This window comes from Parasteatoda tepidariorum, chromosome 1, assembly GCF_982258835.1.
Source record: "Parasteatoda tepidariorum strain Cologne lab strain chromosome 1, Ptep-v5.0, whole genome shotgun sequence".
Taxonomy (NCBI): Eukaryota; Metazoa; Arthropoda; class Arachnida; order Araneae; family Theridiidae; genus Parasteatoda; species Parasteatoda tepidariorum.
The window spans coordinates 5,182,754-5,197,656 of record NC_141755.1 but is presented as its reverse complement, the minus strand read 5'-3'; the positions used below and the strand labels follow the sequence as shown (position 1 = coordinate 5,197,656).

The 14,903-nt window shown below is 28.9% G+C and overlaps 1 protein-coding gene across 1 annotated transcript in view; it reads right to left on the bottom strand.

Annotated features, from left to right (window-relative positions):
- LOC107452003 (uncharacterized) overlaps positions 1–14,642 on the bottom strand; it is a 113,874-nt gene extending 99,232 nt beyond the window's left edge. Inside the window, exon 1 of the mRNA XM_016068270.4 lies at positions 13,973–14,642. Coding sequence (XP_015923756.1) covers positions 13,973–14,234 — 262 coding nt within the window. The 5' untranslated portion in view covers positions 14,235–14,642. The remainder of the gene's footprint in view (positions 1–13,972) is intronic.
- Positions 14,643–14,903: the final 261 nt, after the last annotated feature.

Genomic DNA, 14,903 nt, shown 5'->3' with positions numbered 1-14,903 from the left:
TCTTTTAACCATAACATAATAATCGCATAATCTCTGTGAATGACGCCCATTAATTACTAATCAAAATTAACGAGCCGAAAATATATTCATTAATAAATGCGGCATGTGTAATACTCTTGAGTATTGTTGAGAAAGGTGGCAACAGCGTTCTTCCCTAAAATGATCTGAAATTACAGAATCAGGATTCCATATTTCCAAACACGAGCTTAGCCAAGCGCAACAAACAATGCTAACTCTTAATTAAAGCAACCCTGTAATCACTTTTCTTCAACTGTTGTTAGAGCCATTAGAAAAATCATATGGATTTCTGGGTTGTGTTCTATTTCGATGAGTTTTTACAATTCAAAAATCGTACACAACTTCTGTTTTCTAAAGCAGTAGAAATTATTTTGCTTCGCCAATTGAGTGTAGGTGACGTTTTCAAAAATAGATTTTTACCCACTTTCGCACAAATTGAACTGAGAATATGGCTTATCGTTCACGACCAACGCATATTTTGAATGTAGGTGGAACAGGGGTTTTTAAACTTTCTCGAAATGCACATAGAATACGAATTTTCCAACTCATTCTGTTTTTGAAGCGTAGTTTGAATTAACCGTGATTACAAACACAGTGTTCGGTACGATCAGGGAAAAGATGGAAGTGTTTTTGGATATGTTAGTTTGAACGACTCTTCAAATTGAAAGAATGCTTACAAAAAGTTCTGATTGATATAAAGTAGGCAGTAACTGTTTTCGAGGAAACATTCATGCAAGTTTCTAAGAGTGTAAATGCACTGCAGTCAGTTAGATTAACTGCCGAAAATCTTTGAAAACGTTTACAATTGTTAACAATTGATTCGTTAAAGAAGTTTTCTTTAAGCAAAATTGATAGTCGTCAAAAAACAGACTCAAGCGAACGTTTAAAACATTTGCACTTGAAAGAAGTTTTTAATAAAGAAGAACGCATACGAGCAGTGTTCTGCAGTATCTGCATAAGCATAGGCAGTGCGATAACCCGGAAACTAACTAAATATTTTGTTTTTAATTCCTTAAAGTGCAAGAAAGTGAAAAAGAGTATTCGAAAAATATATGAGACATAGAGAAATAAAAATAACGGATTTCGTTATCCCTCTGACGTTGTACACCGGTGTTTCTTTTATATATATATTTTTTTCTGATTCACTAATAACAAGACAAAACATATTTTGGTACTTTTTAATTATAAAAAGACAGTCTAATAATTACTAAAAAAAACTTGTCATATTATCGGAATTATATTGTGCAAAAATATAAAATCCAAAAATAGAAGTTTGATTATTTTCATTCATATTTAAAAGTTTATCAATAATTGACTTTGTAAACTAAAGAAATTCAATGTAAAATAGCTGTTTCTCTTGGATCTAAATAACAGCAAATAAGAACAAATTTGAAAAATTATTGTTTGGAGGTGAGTCATGTATGGAAGATTTTACCTTTAACGTAGAAAAAGGCACCGGTATTTCATGCTGTATTTCATAACCATAAACTATGAAGATGCTAAATATAATATTTTTTACTTTCTTTGACCTAAGTGGAAAAATTAAGGAATAATGAAAAAAGTATGAAAAATATGTTTCATAAAAGTTCTGCGTCAAAGGGTTATCGTATGAAGAGAGAAATGGAGAAGGAAAAAGGAGAAACTGAAGATGAACCATAGATATCATTAAAAGATGAACTTTAGTTAGCCATACAAAACTGCATGGCTCCCTCAGAAAAATTACATGGAAAAAGAAATTGATTCTGTAATCAACAAAGAAATGAGAATCTTAGAAGAGGTTGGACAACGAGGTCGAGTATTTGAAACTGTGTATAAGTATTTATTATCCATGAAAAAACAGCAGCGGATTTAAGAAGAGAATTTTCATCGAGTGCTGTATTTGCCACTAAAATTCAGTACCCCAGTGGGTCAAGACTCATTGCATTCGCTATGTTCAGGTTTTTTCGTTCTTATTTTTAGTATTATAGAAGTGTCTGAAAATATATAGTTTTAAGGTCACAATTTTCAGAAATTTCTTAGTGTGGTTTTTACAAAAGATCTAATGTCATTGCTTACAAGCTCTTAGTTTTTCCTACTTCTGTTTCAAGTTAAAGCTAATTAAAATATATATTATTCTAGTTTTGAAAGGAATCCTTAATGGATACTTGGCAGTTTCGCAAGAATGCGGGATCTCGCGGGATTCGTAAAGCTGAAACCCGAATTAAACACAATGTGCGGGATCGCGGACTTTATTCAGGACCTGCTCATTCTCGCTCGTTCAGTTAAAATCACACATACGGGCTATAGTACTATTTTGTGATAATATACTATAGTAACATTTTTGAGCATGAACGTGATAAATAAGTGAACGTGAAACCATACATACGTGAACGTGCGGATTGGTGGAAAGTTCTATATCTCCCAAATATTGTTGGAAACAGACCTTTAACACAGAAAACTTTAAAATATCTCGTACGTTTAGGGAACTGCGCATTCTAGAGATTTTTTTTAAACTGCGCTTGTTCAGTTAGTTTAAAATCATACGTACGTGAACATGCGGAACAGTAATTGAAAGTTTTATATCTCTCAAATATTATTGGGAAAAGACGTTAAATAAAAAGAAATAGCAAAAAAATTTCGCGTGTCTCGGGGACTAATCTCTTTCAGTTACTTGAAAACCATTTGTACGTGAACATGCTAAGTGAAAGTTGTTAATCTCAAATAATGGTGAAAATGAACAGACCTTAGATTCTGAAAAATTCAATTTCGCCCAAATAGAAATAGGGTAAAATTCTAAGGTACATCATAATATTTCTGTAAAAAGCAAAAAATGTATCGCACTCAAACTTATGTTTTAGAATAAATTAGAAAAACTAACTTTTTAAAATCATGCATAATTCAGAAAAGGGAAATCTAGATCAAGGGCACATTATAAGGGGGGATGCACGATCAGTCAAGCATGAAACTGAAATAGAATAAAAACGATTCTCTTTATATTTGCAATTTTAAGTGATAGTTAATAATGATTTTTTCAGCTAAGTTATGCAACAGATAAAATCAAATAAATACCTGCAGGTTTGGAATAATTATAATGTTACTGGATTTATGAAAAGAGATTATTGCTTATTCCTCATATTTCCTGTTTACTTTTTTAATAAAAAAATAATATCTTTGGAATCTTCATATTTGCATTTCTGCTTCGAGTGGCATTTAGCGATCTGAAGCGTAACCAAATTTTCTAAACAATATTGAAGAATAATTTTCAATGTTTTGATTCAAATAAGAATAAAAAATATCGCCGTCTTCTGTATAGATTTTAACAAAAATTAATTTTATAGATTTATCCAAATGAAAATGTTACGATTTTAGAAAAATAAAATATGGTTTTAGCTGAAGTAAAATATTGCACGATAGTAAAAAGAAAATGTTATACAATTTCAACTCAGTAAAATTTTACATTGTTTTAACTATAATAAAAGTTACATGACTTACAAAAATGAAATTACTTGAAATCTAAACAAATAAAATGTTACCTGAAATTAATAAAAATAAAATATTAAACGAATTTAACAATAAAATTTAAAAAAGAAAGGTAAAGCGAATTTAATAAAAAAAAAAGATATAAGAATTTAACGCTGAAAAAATAATACAACTTGTACAAAAATATTATAAGATCTTGAATCCAATACCAGAGGTCATGTTAGAAGAAATTTGGATCTGTTAACTGACCCTCCCACAAAATATTTAATCTTAAAAGTGGGCCTTTAATAAAAGATTCTATTACGGAATTCTGAAACTTTTAGAGCCACATGACTTTGTGTGTTATTTTTTTTCTCTCGCTAATCCAGATATTTACTTCCACTATGTGCAAAAACTGATGTTTCATAAAAGTCTGTAATAACCTGATACAGAAACAAACCGTATATCACGTTGTATAAAGTCGACTTTCCGAACCCCTTAAATTTTGAGAGAATCAAGTTGTTGACTTATGCACTGGTAAATTAAGTTTGAAGTTCGTTGATTTTTAAATATCGAAGCATTTTAAACAATCGGATAGATATAAATAACTCTGTATATCAATTTACTCCTTTAAAAAAAAACTCTAATTCTGTTATGTACAATTAATTTTGAATTTTCTCTTATAATATTAAATGCTCATATAGAAGGTACATTTTAGAAACAATACCGTAAGTTACGTTCAGAAAAAAATTAATAAGTTAAGATAATAGTATTTCAATTGTATTTCAAAAAATATAACATAATGAAAATTTTTACAACATACCATAAAGATTCAATTTTAAAAATTCCAGACCACCTGATTTCAACGACGTTCGCAGTATGGTCATATGGAACCCACTCTGCAATGAAGAGGAACCCACTCAGTAATCATCTGCTGAATTCCCTCGAAAAATAATAGTTTTCACCCCCATCCAAAGAATTCCACTTATTTAAAAGATTTTACAACAACATTTGAATCCTCATTTTGCCCTCGCGTCTGGTATCAATTTACAAGTATATAGAAGTGTGATCTTTGTTAAGGCTTCATTATTTGAGAGCAAGTGTATTTGTGAGTATTATTTGAGAGTATCCAGAGAGAAATATATTTAGCTTAAGAAAATTCTGTAGACTTTTTTTTCATATGTTTTCTTAAAGGTTTTCTTCTTTTTTTTGCGGTTCACTTTTACACCTGACATATCATAAATTCGCTGTCCCTTAGTCAAAAATAGGGTTCGATTTATACGGTTACGGATATACGGTTTATAAATATATTTTTGAGCAGCAGTGGCTCAGGGGATAGAACTTTCGCCTTCCAATGAGGTAACCCAGGTTCGAATCCCAGCAGTGACTGATCAATACAAATTGTGCTCCCGGCTCGCCTCGACTACAGTGCTGGCATAAAATATCCTCAGTGCTACACTGATCATGGTCTAACCGTTGGATGTTCTCGGGGTTTTCCTCTACATGTAACGCAAATGCGGGTTAGATCCATCAACACATCCTCCAAGAAGGCTAGTTTGCCCCAAATGCTCAATTCAGGAGTTCCCTTGTCTTTCGGATTGGGTTTAAAATTACAAGATTGAATATTGGTAATCTAGTCATAAACTCAGAATTGAGACAGCTGTTCAATGCTGGTTATAAAAATATATTGTTTTACGCAACAAAATAAAAAATACATTAAAATGTAACTGATAAGTTAAATAATGAATAGAACAATAATAAAAAATAAGTGAATAAATAAATATTAATAAGAAAAATAATGAATAGAACACATCTTAGTAAGTAAACAGTTAAGAGAAGTTGGAGTGGCCAGTGAGGTCATTCAACTTTACCGTTAGGGCAACTTGGCCATGATGATCTAAGTGGGGGCCCCTTTCAAGGAGAAGAAACATAACTCAAAAGACTTCACCCTTTTATTAAATAGGATTCCCAAGTCCCGTGGGTAGGTCACGATTGTCCAGTTTTCTAATTTACTTTGATTCCGATCTTCATATGTGAATTCCCAATTAACCAGAATTCATTTATTCCGATCTTTGAACAAAAGGAAAGTCGTGATTAAATTTGCCATTATGTTACCCTTGATGATAAGGGCAGTTTAATTCAATGAAAACATGAATTTAGTTTTGTAATGACTCACGAATTGCTTTTATTTATAACTCTGTTGTACAACGAAAAAGAAATGTAACATATACCCATCTAGGTATTGTTTGATTTTTTGTAAAATATAGATTGTAAATTAAGTTTAGCACCAAGTTTTGATTTAGTGTTATATCTGGGTCTTTTTTAAACATTTCAATTTCCTCCACTGATATTCAAAGCAAAGGCTCTAAAGCTGTGAAATTAAGGCGATAAGACACTTATTAATTTTTAATAAAAATTAGTGTTCGTGGCTTGTAGACCATTCCAGTTTTAAGTACCTTAAGGGAGAGGGGTTTTGATGAACTTAGTTTGGCTAACAAAGGGGAAGGAGAGGCATAAGCAATGCTTACATAAGAGCCGCGGAGGCTCAAAGGATAGAGTGTTCTCCTCCCCATGAGGTAGTCCATGTTCGAAACCCAGCGATAATGGGTTGTTACGAATTCCGCTTCCAGCTTGGTCCGATCGCAGTGCTGACGTAAAAATATCCCCAGTGGTAAACTGGCGTGCTAGAATCCCGTTACCGTCGAGTTAATCGTAAGAGATTTTTGTGATTTTCCTCTTCATGTAACTCAAATGCAGGTTTGTTCCATCAAAAAGTCCTCCACGAAGGCTAGTTTGCCCCCCCCCCCCACAAGTTCACTTGTCTTTTGGGTTGGGTTCAAAATTACGAACCTACAGAGCAGAACATCTATAGTGATAAACTCATTTTTGGATCCGGTTATAAAATAAAATGCTAACATAAATTTCTAAAACTTTTTGTTTTCAATTTTTTTTTTTAACTTTCAAAAAAAATGTAATAAAAAACTAGAGGAAAAAATACTCCAGTAAAAATTCCAATTTTGATATATAAGTTAAATCTGGGAAAGGGTTAGAAAAAATATTACAAAATTTAGATAAAATGAATTAAAACATAAGTTTTGTTTTATGTAAGTTTGCCCCTTTTTATTTCCAAAAATTCTTATAAGCAGATTATTTTAGCAAATGTCTTGGTTAAAGCAAAAAACGAGTAGGTTGCAACTTACAAACGTAAGCACATGGGTTTTTTCGTTACCTTCTTTTATACTGACAAGAGGAGAGCCTAAAATTATCAAAAACATGCTTGCAGAAATATCTGAACGTATCTCACTGACGTCTTCCCACCGAAAATGGTTATTATAAAAGATTTCTCATTAACATTCGAGGGAACTGTCTAGTTACTAGGCGCTCAATACATTTTATTGAAATTTGCATACTTTAAGAAAATGTGATTGCACTATTCACGAATCAAAATTGCTTTACTTCAAAACGAGAATAACTTTCTCAGATTAGAAAACCAAACATTGTGATAAGTAGAAAATAACTGAGAATTCCCACGACCCTCATTAATCCGAGTGTAATCAAAAAAAACTGTTTGAAACATATGAATGGGTGTATTCCCATTTCATTAACAATGTTGCACATACTTGATTAAGTTTAAATCGTGTTAAATTAAACCCTAAATTTAAAGAAACTTTAATATTCAAACTACATGATTTGGTAATTCACAACTGAGCGAAATGTTTCTTCATTGCCAACTTTTGTATAAAAAACATTCCAAGATTTATATTTTAGTATGCAGGGAGTGTCGAATTTTCTTTTTTAAATCATAGTTTTATTTCATCTAAAAAAACAAAATCTGCAACTCTTTAATAATATTATTGATGAAAGAAATTCATGAAAACGAAATATGGCCCGTGACCTTCACAAGGAAGTGTTTATTTTCTCTTTTCTTTAATGCATAATGCATGAATTATCTCTGCATTTAATATTCTCGAGAATCACTATAATCGTGAGAGTTTGAAAAAACATATCTGGAAATTATTCTACTTGTTTAAAGAAGTAGCCATGACCTTTCCGTAATTGGAAAATGAAAAAGAGCCCTTTTAATGCAATTAAATTCGAAAATATATTATTTTATTAAATAGTAACCATTGAAGAATTTCATTATACCGTCATCATACACAATGCATTCAAAAGTTAATTTTATTCTCGCTGTTTAATGAAATTGTAATTTTAACAATAAAACATTTGGTACGAAATTCAGTTTGTGACATTGAAAAAGTTAATTATATTTTTACTAAGCAATAAAGTTCGAAATGCTAACAATAAAACATCGCCGTTGGGATAAAATTCAGCATATTAAAATTGGTTATAATTCTTTTGAATAATAATAAAAATGTTTGTAACACAGTTTCAAAAGAACATACGAAATACACATGCACATTATGCATATATATATATACTGTGTTTATTATAAAATAGTTTAAATTAATTCTAAAATAATTTTTTTATTTAATTATTATTTGTAACGAAATTCAAATCATTATTGCAAAAATTTAATTATAATTATGTTACAAAGTTATAATTATACTTCAAAATTTTAATTATATTTCTGCTAAATAAAGTTTAATAGGCTAAACATATAGTTTTAAAAAAATATTAAACACATAATTGTTAGTACGAAATTCAGCTCATTCCATTGAAAAATAACATATATTCTTACTAAGTAAATAAAATAAAAATGCTAGCATAAAATATCTTTGGTACAAAATTTTGTTTATTACATCGAAAAATTAATTATATTCTTGTTAAGTGAATAAAATTATAAATGATAAGAATAAAAACTTCGTCGTCAATACGTACTTTAGTATGCAGATCTCAATAGGTGAGAAGAAAATACAAATCTAAAACTTAAAAACGAAAATAATTAAGTTTAAATTTAATCCAAAAATGTAATTATGTTCAGCGATAGGAAATATCATAAATGAGTGCAAAAGACCTTAGAAAATTGTCTTTTCTAACGAAAAGAATCTTATTTTTGGATACCCATACTATTAACTGAGCGTAATACGAAAAAAAATAATTAGTTTCTATTTGTAAAACTAATAAAAAGATCATAAAAATTTAATAAGATGATTATTTGAGAATAACTTTAACAAAAGATAGCGCGAAATATATTTTACAATTTGAGAGATTTTTAGAAAAGGTCAACTTGATAAGTTCCATATGTAAAGATTGAAACAACGATATTTTAATCGACAATACATAAAAGTAACTTTTAATTTATTTATTTAAATTTAAAATAATTTTCAAATACTTTAAAGTACTTTTTATGAAATATTTTTGTAACATAAGACATTTTCTGACACATAAATCGCGTAACGATAGCAACGCTGATAGTCTTTCCCACAAATTTATTGTCAATATTAGTGCTTGAAAAAAGTTTGTTATCGGATAAAAAATAAGTCTTAATAAGTAATAAAAATCAATTACATAAGTGATTGATGATTGTTAAATGTATCAATCGCGAAACACTTAACATTTTACATTTACACCGTAATAAAATAAGCCAGCATAACCTGATGTCCGCACAATGAAAAAATTTATTAAAGTACATTTTTTTATTCGAAAGTAACTTTGAAATGTAATGAATATTTAGTGCGTATAACAAAAATATTAATAAAAACATTAAAAATTGTATGAAGTTAATATTATTGATTCCAATTATTAATAAGTGGCCCCAATATATTAAAAAACTAGATCTAGTACAAAAAAAGATTTTTTGCATGTTAAATGTATATTTAAAAAATATATATGATGTCTTACTTTATAACAATGCAAATTTAAAATGTTGAGTGTTTCGATATTCTGATATGTTTAATAATTACGAATCACTTACGTAACTGATATTGATTGCTTATTAAGATTTATTTTTTATCCGATGACAAACTTTTGCCAAACGCTGCTATTGATTATTCTAGCATTAAGATTATATTTCGTTACTTACCTCACTCCACCAAATCAACATTAAGTCTCCCAAAAACTCAATACTAAATTTAAAACAAATAAGATTTTAATTTTAAAAAATGTTATAAATCGTTTAAATATACCAAACAAAATAACGAAGCCGGAAATATCATTCGATATTTCTACAATTATATTTTATTTATTTCACAACTGACATTGAATAGCTGACCAACATTGGATTTGCGACTATCAATGTTCAACTCCGCTTTTAATGTTGAACGCAACTCAGAAGACAAGTGTACTCCTTAATCAAGCATTCTTACATGCAAAAATAGTCTTAATATTAAGGGTCGCAAATCGTGTACAAGTCATTTGGGGCGTATTTAATATGAGAAATACACTTTTTTCATCAACAAATGTATTACAATTTTTACTAACGATATTCGAAATTGAAATAAATTCTATCGAATCAGCGTATGATTTATTTGTTTATTTTTTTCTTTGATATTCTATTTTTATTTTAAACTACAACCGCCATCCTTATTAAAATTTCAACCTTTTGAAGCAGAAATTTTATTAAATATACTTTTCCTTATTTTGTTTTAATTTAGTTCAAAATAAATGAAAAATATTTTTTAGCATTTTAATAGTTTATGGTTATGAAATACAGCATGGAATACTGGCGTCTTTTTCTACGTTAAAGGTAAAATCTTCCAAACACAGCTCACTTCCAATCAATAATTTTTCCTATTTGAAGTTATTTCTAAGATATTTAAAAGCAAAAATAAATCATCATGAAAATCTCTTTAATTTACAAAGTCAATTATTGATACATTTTTGAATATGAATTGGAAAAAAAAAATTCGAACTACTTTCGAATTTTATATTTTAGTACAAATAGGATTCCAATAATCTAACAAATTTTAACTATTAGACTTTTTAATATAATTAAAAAATACTAAATATAATTTAACTTATAATTAGAGAGCCAGAAAAAAAATATATAAAAAGAGACCGGCGTCCCATTTGAGCTAAGGGATAAAGGAGAGAGTTAGAATTTTCAACTGCAGGAGAAGAAAAAAAACTAGAATATTCAATTAAAAGTTCTTTTTTTTAAAGAGATAAATATTGCAAATAGTAAATTTAAGATGCAAAAAGTATGTAATAGTAAAAATAGAGCTTTTTATTTTGACCATTAAAGAAAAGAAAATAATGAATTCATTTCGATACTTATCAATTATAATAGCATCTATCTATACAAGTAAAACAATCCTAAGATATTATATGAAAAACTTAATGTTAGAAAATTTAAGATTCTACAGAAATTTATCTGAGTAATTAGGGTATAGTTTTAAGATAAAGAAAAGAAGCCCTCGATTTAAGAATAAATAAAATTTGGTAATTTTTATAAACAAATGGCCTATAAGGAAATACCTAGTTATATTTTATACACTAATTTTAAAAAAGTAAAGTCTATGTTCTATTAACTTTATTCATTTGTTTTTATTTATTTTGGCTGATCGCGAATTGATGATCGTAAACTTCTAAAATTAATATCTCAAGTTGTCGAAAAAGAAAATAACACAATTTTAATCTTTAAAAATTTGATTTCATTTTTAAGTTGTTTTAAATAACATTGTCAAACAATTTAAGTATCATTTTTGTCTCAAATACAATCAGTTATCTACCTGGTTATTCACTTATATAGCTTTAAACTTTTAAGAATGTTAGGAAATAATTATGAAAAAAACGCCTAGATCGTAGAGTCACAATTTTTTTTCTTCAAAAGGTCTTTGCAATAAGTGACTTATTAAATCAAACGAAGAGAAACTATCAAAAAATGTGCATAAAAAATTAAGGGAATTATGGATTTTAGACAAAAATATTTAACTTAAATCTAAAAATGGACTTTTTATGCTTAATATGAAGTCATTTAAGTTCCCAAGATTAAAAGAAAAAGAAAAAAGAAAGAAAAAAAACTTTTCATTGTAACTATTTAATAAATAAAAAATCTTTGGGTTAAATCGTTGTATATCGTCCAAATATGCATATTTAAAACAATTCAAACAATTTGTTACAAATTTTGGGATCAGCATAAAAGACACGCAGATATTAGATAAGCATGTTTAAAAAAATTTCATTAAATCTACTCGTTTGACCAAATCTTGCCGCATAAATATTCATTAAAAATGTAGAAAATTATATAGATGAGAAAGAAATCAGTAACTCTATTTTTATAATTCAAAGAATTTTAATTCAATTGTAATTAGGATTGGTTAAAGTATTGATTTCTAATAAAAGTATACCAATTCTAATGATATTCAGTCGGCATACTGAACTATTCAGTGCAAAAGATGATTTACTCCACTTTTTGCAAAATGATAGTAAATTTAAGTATTAAGACATTTAATGCAGCCGTACATCTTTTCAAGAAATCTCACAAATAATCAAAAGTAAGATCTCGAAATTAAAATATAAAATAGTTAGAACTATTGGAAAAAATGTAGATTTCGATTTCTTGTTTTATGGAGTTAATTTGCGCAGTGAACAGCACATATGACTTTTTCGTATCTCTATACTGCACAGTGGGCCGGCATCCAAGGTTTCGTGGCCAAAATTAGTACTTCGATAAAAAAAAAAATTTCAAAATTTGGGGTTTTTTATTTAGGGTTTTCATGTGCAGGTAAATTGAATTTACAACTGAAATTTTGAAATACACTAAAAATGCCAAGAAAAAACAATATGGCGGCTGAAATATAGCCCGCAAAAAAAATATATATAGTACGTTTAAATAATTAAATATAGCAAATGAAAATATAATAATTTCCGTAATTTTATATTAAGAATGAAAAGCAAATTATATTTCCGAAGTAAAATTACAAAATAACGCGAATTACAAAATAACGCGAAAGCATGAAAAAAAACATAATTTTTGTTTTTCGGTATATTTAGTCCACCTTTGCAATATGGGCAAATTGGGGCAGATTTTTTCGAAAGAAGAAACATCAAAGAAGACAACAAAAAAAAGTTTAGCTAATTACCTCGTGGAACTTTTTGGAGATAAGTTTCGAAAGTGATTCAAATATTGTAAAATGTCAAATGATAAGATATAAACTATAAGTATGCCAAGAGTATTAACTAATCCAACAAATTGAAAAATTGAAATCATAATTTCAGACTAATTACTCTGACAAAAATGTAACAAAAAGGTGAAATTCCTATAGATATTTCTGAAATTTAAATTTAGACTAATTACTCTGACAAAAATGTAACAAAAAGGTGAAATTCCTATAGATATTTCTGAAATTTAAATTTAAAAGTTAAATTCAAAAAAAATTTTTTTAGCATATTTTTCACTACATTGTACTCTTGTCAGTCAAAAAAGTAAATTATAATGCTTGGAATGATTATGAATACTTAATTTGGGTGATATTAAAGCTGCTTAAACATATTCTAATTGAAATTAAATTTTTGACTTTTGGCCGAAGATTATGATCTTCTCACCCACTGTGTACTGATATAAAAGCTTCTTATTTGATTTGTTTTAGATTTGCTTTTTCATTTCTGTTAATTTCCCTCCAAGTTTTATTGATTATCTCTTTATTTTTCGTTTACAGAAATAAGATTTTTCGTCTTTCAGAAGAAAAAAACTAATTTATCGGCCAAAAATTGTTTTAAACCCACCTTAAAATTTTACTCCCTCTCAACTCTCCTTACTGATTATGGAAATTTTTCGATAATTATTTTGTATAAACTACGTAAGTTCTCCGCTTGATAAAGTGACTATGCATCTAAACTATGCAGTGATAAAAACAATGCACGGTTGAACTTATTCATGTCCCAGAAAATATTCATATGCATTCATCAAAAACTTTAGTCCAACATATTTAAAACTAGTTGGATCATGCATTGGAATTTTACAGGACGTTATTATGCATCACTACACTTTAGACTTTTATATCTCAGCACAGTCTTAAGGTTGAAAAAAAGTAAAGAAAAAATTATTCAATGAATATTTTTGGCAAATGAATCTGTTCTAAGCAAAATATTTTAAAACTTGCAAATATTTAAGTAGATAGGAAGCTTTTGTGAGTTTTTCTAAAGAATTAGATGCGTGGTTTATGGATGCTTGGAATTGCAGAGCCTTCAATATGTTAGATGGCACATTAGAACTTCTGATTTTTTTATTTTGTCATACTATGGTCGACTGCAAAAGAGCATTTATTTACACCAACATTTATTTTCTGTTAATAAAGTCGATCTTACTTAGAAAAATGTATTTAAAAAAAAAAAGTTTATTTAATATATCTATTTATTTGGAAGCCGATTTTCTTTATTTACATTAATTATGCATTCAAACTAAATCTTGTGATAAACATGTGATTAAAAATGCTACAGAAACATAGTAACTCATTCCGAAAAGGAATGGATTACAACAACAAGGATAAAATGCATTCCACTTGACAAAACAAGCATGTTAATTCTTCGCTTACGGCGCTTAACGTGGTGAATATTTTAGTGCCAATCGTAAACTAAAATTAAGGTAAAAAATGGAAATTAAAATATGACTTACCCGTGTAAGTGTCGGGCAAAACTAATGGTGGACCCACACAAGTAATGCCACCATTTTTATCTCTATCTATACTGCGAGCATGCACTTGTTGACATACATATGCCTTGTATAAAAGTAGAGGTTTGTCCAAATCAACTCTAGCCGGTCCTTGTACTTTGTTATTTTCAAAGATTCTCACAATTTGGGGCAGGCCATATTTTCTCAAGAATTCTGGAGGGGGCAAAGGCTCTCCCCAACACTTTATTCCAGAAAGAGAACTCATGCTCAAGTTTGTCTCTGTCTTTTCAAAAACGTCACAAGTATCACCCCTTTTCCAAACAATAAACCAAACTTGTCATGTGTAAACACTTAACAAACAATTTTCCAAGAAATATCAGGACAGTACTATTAGCAAAGGCAGGTATTAAAAAACCAGATGTATCATGGCAAAATATCCAAAGCTAAAGGAGATTAGAGTAATCCACAAAATATCTGGAATGATCCAAATCAGTAAACAATCATAAAGTTGATATTTTTGTTCTTCAGAAACCACCGGCACTCGAAGTGAAGAGACAACGTGACTTGGAGATTTTCTTCCGCAATTGGCGCACCTCCTTCCAGACTCAAAGTTGTTTTGAAAGTGAGAGTCAGGAAGGTGTGTTTCCATTGTGATGTTTTCCCAAACGTGTTTGGCGGAAAAACCAGCCAGCCAACTTGTTTTTTCGTTTCTTCAAATATCGCCAGAAATGATTGCGGGTGTTAATGCAAAGAGTTGACGTAATTTATTCTTTTTTAATTGAAAATTTCTTCTTAAGGGATGAATTATTTATTCACATATCCTGGAATTACTTTCGCTTTAATATATACGGGTTTACTATTATTATATTTTAAATCAAAGTTGTTGTGCAATTTTTATAAATATTTAAATTTCGTTGAAAATTGGAAAGCTAAA